A 15572-nucleotide genomic window follows, 5' to 3' on the forward strand; every position below is an offset into this window, starting at 1 on the left:
TTGCTGCTGCCCCGGACCATCTCTCTCAGAGAGGATAATGTGCATGTAGTTGTTGAGATGAATGAACAGATAATGTCACATCATATTATTTCTACATTTTGTGTCCGTCTTGGGAAATACCTAGACTTATATTTTCAGAGTTTTAAGGTTCACAATTTCAATATCACTTTGAGCGTTTAATTTATACAAATCTCTTCAAAAATTTACAACAGACTTACAAGCTATAATCAAAAACTACAAAACATGAAACTAAGAACTATAAAATGTCTAATTTGCCGTTTGCTCTTTCATTTCCCAAATCCTCAAAAAAACCAAAATCCTCTATTGGCTTAGCAAATATACAGAACCCCTTCCATGGGCCAGGCTATATTTTAGGTAATGAGGGAACAGCAATGAACAGATAAAACTCCTCACTCTCGTGGAGCTTTTGTCCCAGTGGAGGAGACCGGCAATGAATGGGATAAAGGAGCAAAATGGATGGCTGGTTAGATATGGTAAGGACATAGGAAACGTTGAGGCAGAGAGGGTGGTAGTAGTGAAATTCAGGTGAGTGGCCAGTGTAAACCTTCCCCAAAAGGCGGCTTTTGAGTAAAGATCTGGCAGAAATGAGCAAGTGAACCACCTGGGCGTTGGATGGAAGAGCTTTCTGGGCAGTGAGAACAGCACATGTAACGGCCTCGAGGCGGGAATGTGCTGCGTGGTTGAGGAACAGCAAGGAGGCCAAGTGGAGATGGAGAGGAATGAGCCAAAGGAAAGGCAGGAGGATTCCAGCCAGAGAACGAATGCAGCCCACAGCATATGGGGCATTGTCGGATTTTACTCTGTGTCTATTATGGACTGAATTCTGTCCTCACCAAATTCTTACCTTAAAGCCCTAACCCCACTGTGATTATATTTGGAGGTGGGGCCTTTACAGAGGTGATTATGGTCAAATGAGGTCATAAGGACAGGGCCCTAATCCAATAGGACGTCTTTATAAGAAGAAATGCCAGGGATTTGCACACACAGAGAACAGGCCATGTGACGACACTGGGGAAAGACAGCCGTCTGTGAGCCACACAGAGAGGCCTCAGAAGAAACCAGCCCTACCGATGCCTTGATCTTGGACTTCCCAGCCTCCAGAACTGTGGGAAAATAATTTTGTTATGGAAACCCTAGCAGACTAATACGCTGTGCTAACCCTCAATTATCTTTGAGAAGAGAACTTTCTGCTAAAGAGTAAAACTGATCTTGAGCAAACTTAACTAGTTTAACTGACAACAATACTCATTTTGTGTCAGCCCAAAAGGAGCTACTCATCCTGCAGGTACTATATTTGACTTAAAACAGGTGAGCCTACAAATTAGTCATCCGAAACACAGCTAGCAAGTCAGGCCAGCCAGTGTTTTTCATAGGGGCAGTTTAAAAGCAGCTCTCACAATTCTTTTATTTTTGTCTTTTAAACATAGAAGAGTTCGCCTTTGGCTGGTGTGAATGAAGAAGATGCTGTACCTCCTTCTTCCATCCCTATTTCTTCCCCAAACTGTGCTTCCTCTGTAATCTCTTACCGTCTGCCTTCAAACAAAACTGCCTTCTTAACATCACAAGAAATGACAAGGGGGAAAGCACTTGGCTGCTCTTGGAGGTTTATTATTCTGAACCCTGAAAAGGAATCGAGTGTTTATCCTTCCTTTCTTATATGCACTTTATCGTGGAATACCAAAAAGTTGAGAAAGTTCTTTATAGAAGAATTCCAGCTGTTAATGTATTGACAGTGATAGAATTAGGAAACCACCCGTTGGTAACTCTTGAAATAATGGGGTCTAGGCAGTGATTATCAGTGGCTGCTAAAACTGTTGCAGAAGCTTATTGCAAGGTTGACAGGCAAGGAGACAGGAAACACAGCTTAAATTTGTCTCCCCATCTGGGTTTCAGTCAAAGTTTTATGAGTTAGGGGAGGAGGGTTGGTGTGCAGAAGCACTGGTGGGGCAGGTTTTTTATTGTTATTTATTTTTTCACATCTTTACTGGAGTATAATTGCTTTACACTGGTGTGTTACTTTCTGCTGTATAACAAAGTGAATCAGCTATACGTATACATATATCCCCATATCCCCTCCCTCTTGCGTCTCCCTACCACCCTCCCTATCCCACCCCTCTAGGTGGTCACAAAGCACCGAGCTGATCTCCCTCTGCTATACCGCAGCTTCCCACTAGCCATCCATTTTACATTTGGTAGTTATGTCAATGCTACTCTCTCACTTCGTCCCAGCTTCCCCTTCCGGTGGGGCAGGTTTTGATTGGAGGGCCTTGGAGCTTGGCCATTTAAAATGGTAAGGTGTGGTAGATGGGCTTCAGCACCGGAACTTCCTGGACAGCAGACCCTTCACTTCTGAAAGGGCTCTGGAGTTCAGGTTCAGGTCAGGCCCTTGTCCTTTGGAGGGGGGTGGGGAGAGCAGCTTTGGTTCCAGGTTGTTTGAGGTCCAAATCTCCTCTGCATGCTTCAGCTGCATGACTTGAGGTTTTGTTCTGTTGTCTCTGGAAAACAACTCAGTATCTTGTTAGAAACAGGATAGGCCCAGTCTGGGACTGGTTCTGTGGTTGCAAAACCATTAGGCAAAGGTTGATGGGAGGATCGGGCTGCCACCATCTGAACCCAATGGGCCAATAATAGTAACCACACTGAAAGATGATCACAGATGTTAGGGCCATCTGAGCACACTCCATAGGCAGAACACAGCCCCACCAGAGGGAAATTATTGCCGAAAATGCCCTTCTAAAGAAGGTAGCAGCGACTTTACTCTGGTGAGGGAATGCAAGGGTTGCCAGATTTTTCAAGAGTATCTAGAAATCAAGATGTTTGTATGCAATTTCCCCATTTTAAAATATTTTCTATTAATATTTTTATAAGTTGGAAACACTGTGTGGCTCAAACCAAGCAAACCTGTCAGCTCTCCCTTAGGCCCAACACTGCCCTCCAGTCCTATTTGCCGTCCAGTGCCGTGGCCTCCAGAGAGCCTGCCCCACCTCCTTGATCCACATCCATGCTCTCTCTCTCTCGACTTCATTAGCATTTGTGGTTGGGTATCTGTGGTACTGTGATTTAGGATAAGGAGTACGTATTTGTTCTTCCTTCAGGGTTCCTGACTAACAGCTCCCCAAACCCTTGGAATTTTCCAAGTGATAATAGCAATAGGAGCATCTTTTGTTATAATATTTGATCTCCAGTCCTCACTTTCTGAAATCATTTCAGAGCTGTAAAGGTGAAATGGGTATCTTGTTACTCATAGCAAGCCCCTTTCAAGCACACCTGGGTTTATTTTAATGAAGTGACTTATGGAAAACCCCAAGGTAACCTAAGCTTGGGGTCTGGTTACCAGGGGAACCAACCATGTGACTAGAGGGTTGGAAATCTCAGCCCCACCCCCTGACCTATGGGGAGGGGAGAGGGACTAGAGACTGAGTTCAGTCACCAATGAGCAGCAATGTATTCAATCATACCTATGTAACAGCGCCTCCATAAAAATCCCCCGAAACACAAGGTTCAGAGGGCTTCTGAGATGGTGAATGTGTGGAGATTTGGGGAGTGGTGCCTTCAGAGAAGGCATGGAAACTCCAAGCCTCTTCCTACCTTCCTTGCCTATGCACCTCTTCTCTATCTGACTGTTTCTAAATTATATCCTTTTATAATAATGTAAACTGTTTTCCTGAATTTTGTGAGCTGCTCTAGCAAATTAATCAAACCTGAGGAGGGGGTGGTGGGAACCTCTCATTTATAGCCAATTTATAGCCATGGGCCAGAAGTGCAGGTGACAACCTGAACTTGCGATTGGTATCTGGCATGGTGGGGAGACAGTCTTGTGGGACTGAGCTCTTAACCTGTGGGCTCTATCTCCTGGCAGATGGTGTCAGGACTGAGTTAAATTGTAGAACACCCAATCAGTACCCACAGAGTTAATAGCTTGGTAGTGTTGGAAAACACGTTGGAGTGTTATACCCTCTTAGTGTATGGTCACGTGCCTTTGTTAATGGTTTTCTAATCATCTCATATGGCCTTACTTGTCTTCCCAACAACATGACATGTTCTTAGAAGGTAATTTGCCAGTATTCTACCACTTTGGTTTTCTCTGTAGCACCCAGGCATGCTGAGCTGATTGTTTTTGAGCCATCGAAGGTTAATGATACAGCAAGCAGGTATATACAAAGCCCTTAGTAGTTAGCAAATACTCAGCAATTGTTAATTATTGTATCAGTGAGAGCAAAGCAGCAGCATCAAAAATATTGGCCTAAAAATGTCCATTTTCTTCAACCTTACCTTTTAGCATGCAGCTAATTTTTCATTAAAATATCTCGTTCTATTTTTGAAGACTATCAAACATTTCAAATAGAATTACCCAATTCCGGGATATCAGCTAATGTGTAACAGCTATAGTGCTGCATAATGTTTTGTGCTATGGCTATGTGTTTGTTTGAATAATAAGAATCTAATGTGTTGACACGTGCTTTCATTGCGTGCAGTATCTCATGTAGTCCTTGTCAACCTGATGACAAATGCTCTTACAGTAAGTCCCCTACATACGAATGAGTTCTGTTCCGAGAGCGAGTTTGTAAAGTCCACCTTGTTCTTAAGTCCAACAAAGTTAGCCTAGGTACCCAACTAACACAATCGGCTATATAGTACTGTACTGTAATAGGTTTATAATACTTTTCACACAAATAACATAAAACAAACACAAAATATAAAGAAAACATTTTATATCTTACAGTATGGTACCTTGAAAAGTACAGTAGTGCAGTACAACAGCTGGCACACAGGGGCTGGCATCGAGTGAACAGGCAAGAAGAGGCACTGACTGGAGGAGGGAGAGGAGGTGGGAGACGGTAGGGCTGAAGGATCGTCAGCAATAGGAGATGGAGGGCAAGCTGCAATTTCACTCATGCCTGACATTAGTGCCACAGGTTCTGGTTCCTTGCTGGATTCAATTCTATCTACCCTCTTGAAAAAACGATCCAGTGATGTCTGGGTAGTAGCTCTTTTTTTCTCGTCATAGAAGACACAGAGGCACTGGATTGCATTCTGAACGGCTGCTGCAACCTTCTTGTACCATTCTACGTTCGGGTCCTGTGCCTCAAAAACTAACAGTGCCTCCTCGGATAAGGAAAATCCCCTTGCCATTTCCTGCATTGTGTATCTCTTTGGTCCGCCGGAAGCATTGCCACCAAACAACAGAGTTAAGCCTGTCCTTTGCTGCTTTATAGCCTGGCATCAGCTTTTCCTCCTTACTGATGTAACTTCGGTCTGGCATCCTCTTGCAGTACAGTCCTGTCTCATCCACATTAAAAACCTGCTCAGGTAGATACATGCCTTCATCAATAATTTCTCGAAGCGTTTCAGGAAATTCCCAGGCAGCTACCGGGCAGCTACCGTATCTGCACTTGCTGCCTCGCCACTTACTTTTACGTTGTGAAGGTTGGCTCTAGCCTTGAACCGATGAAACCAGCCATGGTTGGCATTAAAAGATGCACCCTCTGATTCTTCACCATGTTTCTTCTTCAAGTCTTCATAAAGGCTTTTAGCTTTCTCTTGAATCACCATTAAGCTGAGCGGGACTCGACACTGATGTGATCCTGCATCCGCAGACTGAGAAGTTTCTCCATCTCCTCCGTCACTTTTCCACGCTTCTTCGATATTATTGTTGGCATCATCGGCACAGCAGACTTCACATGTTCCATGATCTTGTCCTCATTCTTCAGAATCGTGCCGATGGTTGAATGATTCATGTTATAAGAACGAGCGACGTCTACCATCCTTTCGCCTCGCTCCACTCTCTCAGTTATTTTTACTTTTGTTTCCATTGTTATCGCTTGGCGCTTCTTAGCAGTACGAGCTACATCACCGCTGCTTTTACGCTTGATTCTGGACATCCTGGGCTTGAAATAAAGATACTATACTATAGTACTCTATACAGTACTGTAAAGTACACAAAAACACAACCACTTGTAGAGGATGCAGGCATGTGACAGTGTACGCCAGACGCATGAACTGACTTATGTAATTACATGCAAACACACGTGCGCATCTTTGAAAGTTCACAAGTTGAAGGTTCATATGTAGGGGACTTACTGTATAGCTGTTTTAGAGGTGGGGTCCTGAGAAGTTAAGTAACCAGCAGAGGTTACATAGCTAGTAAGTGCAGAGGCCCGGATGGAATCGTTGTTAAAGATAACTCCAGCTGCTGTAACAAGCAAACCCCAGAATACATGTGTATAGTTGTTCAAACACAATAAGAAGCATGTTTCTCATTCACATAAAATACAAATTGGGGTTTCTGATTGGCAGAGGACTCTCTTCCAAATTATGATTCAGGGTCCCAAGCTCCTTACATCACCTAGGCCTCAGGTCATCAGAGAAAGCGCATGGAGAATGGTTTGTAAGATTTTCTGCCGGGCCTGGTAGTGGCACACATCACTTCAGTCCATCAGCCTGATTGTAGTCACATAGCCACATCTAACTTTAGAATGGGACACTATATGTTGTATCCTACATGCACTTTCTTAGCCACTGATCAATGAAAAAACCGTTGTTTTTTTCTTTTTAAAGGCAGAAAACCAAACTCTCAGAATTATGAAACCAATGAATAAAATATTTCCAAGAGCTTTTTTTCTGAGCTGTGTCTGTCTAGATTTTATGTCCCTGACCCCACCAAAGGAGGATAATAAGTTGTTTAAGAGAATCTTCCCTTGACTGTTGTGGCAGATCTCAAGCAACTCTCCCGCGAGTGGAAAGATGGATTAAAATATAACCACTAAATGAAGGCTTTGAGACTTTCAAAATTAAATTGTGCGCTTATAGTTTTCCTGGAAACCACAAAAAGCAGTCACTAAGGTGGTCTCAAAAGATTTCAAGACACGAGTATGAAAGATAGGAAGTCTCAGCTACTACTTAGATTGTGATTAGGATATCAAGCAATTATATAATTTCTGTATTATTCTTTTCTTTCACTTTCTCATTTTGAAGTCTTCGGGCTAAATATGTTATTATGCAATGTATTTGGTTTTATAGAAAGATACAGCCCTAGGACTATTGGCTTTGAATAGACAGTTTAATTTACAAGGTGATAGTTCTTCTAGGAGTGTTAACCTCAAGGATCTGTCCGGTCACTCAGGGAATTAGCAAGAAAGCAGAGAATTCTAACTCCAAGGCCGTTGGGTCCCATTGGTTTGGCACTGTTAGCATCTGCAGGATCTAAGGCTCTATCTCCATTCTAAAAGCATAATCACTTGGAAAGTGGGAAACTGGAGTCAGTCCATACTTTTAAAAAATCCATTTAAAAATAATCTTTACTCTAACAAACTAGTGTGATTGACTTTTTAACCAAACTGACTGGTCACACGAGTTAAAACACCTGAGATTCTTTGTACATAAACATAGCTCTGAAGGGTATACTTTAGTCACTTCTCCACTCAGTGAGCATTTCCAGAGTGCGCCTTTGTGTCAGACACTTTGACAGGTGCAGGGAATACAGCGGTGAGTGTATGACAAACTCCTGCCTCCAGCTGGCTTTCAATTACAGAGATTCAAAACAAACCAAAACCCGGACAGTTACATCACAAGATGTGAAATGCTCAGCTGGGAGCTGTAGGAGCTAGAAGGAGGGCTTCTAGATCTGGAGGAGGATCCAGTCAAGGACGTCTTTCCCGGAGAAAGAACCGAAAAGGATATTAGAGACACGGAATCCTCGTTAGAGAGGTGTATGAGAGATGCATTCTGAAGGAATGGAGGGAGAATACCCAAAATGCCGCTGCTCTGGCATCTACCATTTTCATGTGCTATTTCTCATTAGTTCCAAATTCCAATAAAAGTACACTGCTACTTAAATGGTTTTAAAGACACCTTGTTAAGGTCTTATGCTTGTAGGACACCCTAGAGTCTGCACAGTCCTTACACACCCAATATAAAATACTTTATTGCACTTTTAAATGCTGGCATACAAGTTCATCGTAGACAGTGGTGAACTGTCCACAGACATTTTTAGGCTCAAGGAATTCAAACCCACTTCTCCAAAAGAACTTTTAGAGATAAACACTCATATAAAATATTCTCTTAAACAGCCCCCACTGTTTATAATATGATTTGATGCTCCATTGAAATTTCCACAGAAAGCTTCAAATACATCTTGGCTCAAACTTTTCCAGGCCAAGGTTACTTATTTTCCGATGAGTCAGAAGACCATGTTGATTGATGAAACTGGTGAAGTGTTGACATACATTTGGACGGTTAACCATTCTATTCCCCTCAACACCAAAATCATGCCAGTGTGTTTTGTAATTGCAAAATCCCCATTGACTAGATGATAATTTAGGGAAGCAGTAATCCTGAGAAGTTAATCTTAACAACTTGTTTGTCTGGTTGAGCATTTCTGTCTTATGTAAACAGCTCAATTTATACAAATCTCAATGTATTTTTGAAGTATTTTGCCCATGTACCATTAATAAATATCTCAAGACCTTTGTCATCTTTTCCAGTTCTGTTTTCTTTTCCTTCCTAACTCTCCTTGACACTTTGTGGTTTAGCTCAGTTTATTTAGATGTTTTTCTGTTGTAAACTTGGTGTGGGTAGGAATGTTAGAGGTAAGTTTGGATTGGCCATCTGTGTTTCTGTAAATCTCAGAGGATTGCTATCAAGTCCCCTGGTCTGTGGGACAGCAGTTTCTTCCTTCTAGTCCTGGGTCTTTTTCATGCTCAGCAGAAAAATCAGTTGCTTTAAGACTGACATTCCCCTGGTCAAGTTGCAGGCTGTCTGCTTGGACATATGGTCGCTCTTTGATCTTTTAACAATTAATTTATTCTCTGTTGCCTCTGGTGCCTAGACCACCAGGCCTGCCAGGAAGTCTCACTGGATTCTCTCTGAATCTCTGGGAAATGTGAGGATGGAGTTTCCTGTGAGCTTCACTTTTAGGGACAGATATCTTAAGTAACCTGATTGGAAATTTTCAGCCTATTTGTGAACAGAGCCTGGTGTTAATATTTCTCCATTGGGGTCTGCACCATGGATTCATTCCTAGCTAACCCCTTCTCTTAATGCCATCTTATAGAATACAGTTCTGGACCAGGAAGAAAATGGTCGTTTCTGCTTTCTTCTTTTTTTTAACTGTGCTAAAATATACATAACATAGAATGTACTATTTTAACCATGTTGGGTGTACTGTGCAGTGGCATTTAGTACATTCACGTTTTGTGCAACCATCGCCACCGTCCACCTCCAGAACTTTTCACCTTTGCAAACTGAGACTGTATGCCTGTTAAGTAATGGCCCCATAATTCTGCCTACCCTCAGCCCCTGGCAACCACCATTCTGCTTCCTGTCCTGTGAATTTGACTTCTAGGTACCTCATATAAGTGGAATCATGCAATATTTGTCCTTTTGTGTCTGGCTTATTTCATTGAGCTTAGTATCTTCAGAGCTGATCCATGTTGTACCATGTGTCAGAATGTCATTTCTTTTTAAAGCTGAATAACATACCACTGTATGTATAGACCATATTTTGTTTATTTACCTGTTGATGGACATTTGGGTTGCTTCTACTTTTTGGCTATTGTGAAAAATGCTGCTATGAGCATTGTGTACAAATATATGAGTCCCTGCTTTTACTTGTTTTGGGCATATACCCTGAAGTGGAATTGTTGGATCGTATGATAATTCTATGTTTAATTTTTTGAGGAGCGACCATATTGTTTTCCACACTCTTGATCCCTGTCCTAGCCATGTGACTGTTTCATGGCTGAGGAGGGTGAGATGAGAGATGAGATGGACTAAGGGGCTTCTCCTCTCTCAGGGAAAAAAATTCTTTGACCTCATGTTAATGAATCCCTGAAAGAATAAAAGGGCCCCATCAACACTGAGCCCTGGGAGTTATGGATCTGAGCGTTTTGTGCCTGATGTGACAAGGGCTGCTGGGTAGCAGAATTAAACAACACGTCCTCTTCAAACTTCTCCCACTAGGTTAATAAGACATCACAAGAAATGAAAGATCCACAAATGTGTCTTACTGTGGACTTCTCGGGTATAATATATCCGTACTTATAAGGTGTAATAAGATGTACTAAACAGCCTTCAGATGCAATAACAAGGCCAGATTCTGGGACAGGGTGCCCAGAGGCGTGAGCCTGGCGACCAAACTCAGTGATACTCACCTCCCAGGAGGTGCCACATGGACTGCCTTGCCCAGCTCTTCACCCCAAAGTTGACGGGCCTCCCTCCTGGAGGTTACAGGTGACTTCCTGCCTTGCGCACAGAAACACTAAGTACCCAGAGAACATTTTCTGTTCTCCAGAGCTTTCCAAATTGCTGACTTATGTCAGCTCCTCTAATAGGACTTGTGCAGTGAGACCCAAGAACGGTATCTACCGTCAAACTAAAACCAGGTGGCTTACCTGTTGCTCCATCTAAAGCATATGCTTGCTTTATTTTTGGTTGTGTGAGAGGATGTCAGACCCACCCCAGGCTTGGCCACCTCACCAGCTGCATCCAGCAAGTTCACTCTGGGACTTAAACTCCCTTGGGTTCAGTCCTCAGGAAAAGCTTGTGTGGAGAAGCAGAATCAGAGAGGATTCCTGAAGGATATACAGTCCCTCTGTTCTTCTTAGAAACTCTGACATTTATCTATCCCCGGATTAAGCCAGATCATCAAAAAAAGGAATTCCTGGCTGACGTGGTCCTGACCCCTTGTGGAAGAGCTTTTCCTGCTGGCCTCCTGTGAGTGATGCTGTAATGTTCAGCCCTACAAAACTCCTTGTTGTACGACCGCTGTCTTCACTCATCCGCTATACACAGTACCTGCTGTGGGTAAAGCCCTACAAGAGGAATGGCTCCTTGGACTCTGTGCCGGGAATGGTTTTCTCCTTTGAGTGGTTGGTTTGTGTGATCCCGTTATACCATGTGGACCCCTGTCTGGTCTTGGCCACTGAGAAGCTCTGAGACAGAGCAGCAGTCTGCCTCCAGCACAGGGACAGAACTCAGGCTAGATTTTGTGTGTTAACTCATGCCTGTCTTTAACTTATTTTTGTAAGTTCTTCTTTTTCTTTTTTTTTGTCATTGCCTCACTTGAGGTTGTTGAGTGATCTGATTTTTGTAAGCTATTTAAATCCTTTAAGGAGTCAATTGAGGGAATAATCATGAATCGGGTATTCTCAGTTGCTTTTAATGTTCAGAGGACAAAATGTATATCAACTGGTAGTTTTCAGGTAACTGGAATATGCTCAATACAGGTGGCCTTAAAACCACTCGTATTCTGAGTGTGACTAAACTGTAAGCTCTGTGCTCCTGGGGGCCTGGGCTGTCCCGGTCTCTATCTCCAGCTACCAGTGCTGTGCTTGGCAGGTAGTAGGTACTCAGTTAATATTCCCTGAGATTTGGACAAACAGGATCTGTCTGCACCTGAGTTACCCGCCAGCACAGCCTGTAGATGCTCAGAAGCAAAGAGAAGCCAAGATGCTCTGGTGTTTTCTCCGCCTTTGTTGCACGTCAGGGGGACACAGCTGGCACCTCTAACAGTCTTCCGTCTCCTCCTCTGCAGACTCACATTTCCAGACTCCCTCCCGGTGCGGTAGCTGGACAGTCCGTGGCGATTGAAGGTGGGGTCTGCCGCCTGGAGAGCCCAGTGAGCTGAACCTTCAGGCCGAACACAGAGCATCTGAGCGGCATTTCAGAACCCGAGCTTCGCAGGGTTTTAACCGAAGTTGGATGTTTTATCTTCCTCGTTTTATAATTCCTGTCACAGCCTTGTGCATCGCTCGCGACACTAGTGCTGCTGTAGTTAGCGCTTGGTGACACGCGCGTCTTGGGCAGATGAGCGGGACTCTGTGTGTGTGCGCCCTTGTGCACCCACAGTGCGTATGCTTGCTTCTCCTTCGATGAAATAGAAACTCCTCCTTATTGTGTAACCTCAGACCAAGAATGATTAAATCATCTTCCCAAAATGTGTCTTTAACTGTTTACAAGTAAAACCTAAAGTTGCAGGAAACATTGTTGATTTCACGAAGAGGTACCAACTGTCTTTGATATAACATGTCGGAACTGCAATCTACTTGTTGAAATGACTGACAGTGGCCATGCTCCATATGATAACAGTGCTAGTAACAAAATGTTTTTATTTGCTAGCCAGTTTAAGTGGATCCTATGGTAACTTAAACTGTTGTTCTCATCCCTCATATGGGGCATTTTTCTTTAACAAAGAATGGTTTCAGTGAAACAATCTAGCAGAGAATTAAGGTCAGAACCTTTTTAAGTAATAGTCTTATTGATAAAGTTTGTACTTCTTTCCTCAAGCTTTTCTAAGCTTAAATACTGCATAGCTTCGAGCTGTGTGTACTATATTATGAAAGAATATGTAAAGAGAACATACAGTAATGCACAGTCCTTAATTTGTGTATAATGGAATGTTATTTACAATGTAACACTGTAAATAAGAAAGCAAAATTTATGGGAAAATTCAATATTATCTTTGTTTCTTGTTTAAATATATTTTTAAGATAAAGGAACAAAAATAAAAGAAACATATTACTGGGTATAGTGTGTGACTCCTCTTCTCAGACTAATAAATTATCTTTTGAATCGTAGATTGGAGAGCCGTTTTTTGTTTTTAAAAAGTTACTTCTTCTGGAAATCATACCTTTATGCGTCTTGCTGTGGTTCTGAGTATTCAAAATTCAGTTTCATCTCTATTTAATTAGGCTGGACACCAGCAAGATGAAAGACGAACTTAGTACATGATTGAATGGTCAATACAGAAGTCCCTAAAATTTTCATTGTAATTTGATAAAAAAATAACCAAGGGAAGCCATAAGAACACTTTGCTTTGAGAAATGGTAGTGGCAGCTGAAAAGTCAATGGTTTCAGTTGATAAATTGCTTCTAAATGTTATATTTAGTGATTCTGGAGCCACATAAGAAAACCAAGACTTTCCTTTTGATTTTACATGTAAGAAGTAACTATTAAGAAGATACTAAAGATAGACTCGCTCAGGGGGAGGAAGTTCCCTGCACCATATAATCATGGCTCTGGGCGGTAACTGATAAAGCCCCAGATGAAATTATACACTTGACATCGATGTATGGGCAAATTATAAAGGAAAGACAACCAAAATGGAGTGGGTGTAAATATGAATGCTTTGGGAGTTGCTGACTTATATTCCTCGTACAGGCAATTACATTTGTCTCGCTGTGTTCTCGTAGACAGGTTGGTGCCGTGGTATCTGTTTCTCATTCTTAATGAGGCTGAGAACTTAGTAAGAGATGGGCTGGCTGGTGGGGAGCCTTTGGCTTCAAAAGCTTTCAAAGACCTGTTACCTGTTGGCAGGGTTTTTTCAGGAACTGGATTGGATCACATAAAACTATCAGGACACTTTGGAGTCTGAAAATCATCTGACCTATTTCACCAGGAATGCCATTTCTTTCATCTCCTTTTGACTTTATTCTGTTCATATTTAAAAGTTTGGGCTTGTTAAACACCCCTTTTATGAAGAGATTAAAATGGTCAGTATAAAAGAACACAGCCCCTCCAAAAACAGTTTGTTAGGACTTTAGTCTCCAATTTCTAATTTTTCTTTTTTTTCTAATTTAAGGAATATTATGAAACCAGGAGGAAAAACAAGTCGAAGGGTCATGGAGGCAAGAAATCTTAATTATAAGATCAGATGTTAAAGAAGAGATACCGGAACCAGGAGGTATTGACAGATATAAAATTAACTTTGTTTCACACAAAAGTAGGAAAGATAGAAACAGATAAGAATGTAACCTCATTCCCTAGTCTGGCCTATATCACTAAGACTCTGAAGCTGTGTTTGAAGGTACCCACTTTTAATGTGGATGATCCTAACTATAGGCCTGTATTCTATTTCATTTTAAGGCCTGAGCCTTGGATGTTTGGTTCTCTTGGGTACAGTTAAGCCTGGCCTGGATGCCTCAAGGCTGTCACTGTGATCCTGCTCTGAGTTTGGAAACAGGGGTGTCTTCCACACTTGGTAAGGAGGCGGAGGGTGTGTGCTCTCCCCTAAGGAGTCCCTGTGCTGACTGACAGGTGTGGCAGCCTTGTCTGGGCTCTGTCCTCGCTTGTCACCTCTGCCACCTCTCCCTGCTTCCTGTGTGTCTGCCTGTGGCGGGCCCTTTCTTATCGTCTAAATGCCTCTTCTAAATGTGAACTTGAACGCAGATGCCAACGTCTGTTAGAACTGTGTACGAAGAACATATAAACAAGCCCCTGATGCTAGTCTGAGATGCTTGTCTGTGAGCAAAATGGATGGGTTTTAGTTTATAGATGTAAGGACATCTCTTTTGGTTCCTCAAAAGCCTTTTGTGCCGAATTCTTTATCTTCTCCCATGTTTGAGAGTGGTGATGTTCATACCAGTTACCTGAAATAAGTAAGGTTACTCTGTTGTAACAGATGGAGGGTGTGAGGGAAGGAAGAAAGGGAGATTTAGAAAAGTACTGGAACTATTCTCATATCTTGAAATTATATTTCATTATTGTGAATTTTTAAAAATCTGGTCATGGTTATAAAAGCAATCCACGCTTATTACAAAAACATAGAAAATAAAGAAAAGCAACAAAAAATTAACTCATAACCCCACTTCCCTAGAGACAACAGTTATTAACACTTTAATAACTTGTAACCTTTACAAATAACCTTTAGCGTCTTTTTTTTTTTTTTCTTTTTTGGCCAAGCCACGAGGCTTGTGGGATCTAATTTCCCCGACCAGGGATCAAACTCATGCCCCCTGCAATGGAAGCGTGGAGTCTAAACCACTGGACCACCAGGGAAGTCCCTTAGCTTCTATTCTTAAAGATTCTTCTCATATATAAATTTTCTGTGCTTTTAACACAAAAATGGGATTGTATTGAACCCCCAAGTGGGGTTATATAACCTTCAGTTTTCACTTAATAATGTCATGGAAAGCTGTCCAAACCTATAGGGTTACACATACCTCATTTACTGCTTCCCCATACAATGCTGGTTTAGCTAATTCATATATGGATATGAATATATATATTTTATCCTGAAACTTTTATAAACTGATCACAGTACTGACAGTACATTTTCAGCATCCATTCTCTGAGGCCACAGGTCCATGCAATGAGCAGTTAGGTAAGGTCTTAGCCAACTCAGCAGGTGTCCTGGAACAGATCACTGTCATTGCCCATGGATCTTCTGTTTCACAGAGCCCCAGACAACTTTTACAGGCTCACATCTGCACCTCTGTGCCTGAGGACTTTCTCTGGAACCGTGGAAAGCTGCTCTGTCCCTGCACACAGCGGGCCAGAAGTCCAGGGAACCAGCACCCCCAGAAGCAGCTCTCAACAAGTGATGAACAGAAGTTGTTGTATAAATATACAAGGAGCTCCCTTGCTCCTTGGGTGGGGTAATTCCGAGGCAGGTGTTTCACACTGTTTTTGAGAGATTTTAAACTTCAGTTGCCCCCAGTGGTCACTGACTTATAAACACACCTTGTACTGGCTTTCTTCCCTTCCCTGTACACTTCCCCACCCCCAACCTATGTTTCCTGGAATCATCTCCCAGATGCACTACTTGCTTTCGA

At 42.3% G+C, this 15572-nt stretch overlaps 1 protein-coding gene across 2 annotated transcripts in view; it reads left to right on the forward strand.

Moving 5' to 3' along the window:
* TASP1 (taspase 1) overlaps window positions 1-11855 on the forward strand; it is a 235488-nt gene extending 223633 nt beyond the window's left edge. For both annotated transcript variants that reach the window (XM_024735456.1, XM_024735457.1), the window contains one exon: window positions 11555-11855. In XM_024735456.1, the coding sequence (XP_024591224.1) occupies window positions 11555-11647 (93 nt within the window). In that variant the 3' untranslated portion in view covers window positions 11648-11855. The remainder of the gene's footprint in view (window positions 1-11554) is intronic.
* The last annotated feature ends 3717 nt before the right edge of the window (window positions 11856-15572 follow it).

Source organism: Neophocaena asiaeorientalis, unplaced genomic scaffold (genome assembly GCF_003031525.2).
Source record: "Neophocaena asiaeorientalis asiaeorientalis breed wild unplaced genomic scaffold, Neophocaena_asiaeorientalis_V1.1 scaffold64, whole genome shotgun sequence".
In the NCBI taxonomy this organism is placed as follows: domain Eukaryota; kingdom Metazoa; phylum Chordata; class Mammalia; order Artiodactyla; family Phocoenidae; genus Neophocaena; species Neophocaena asiaeorientalis.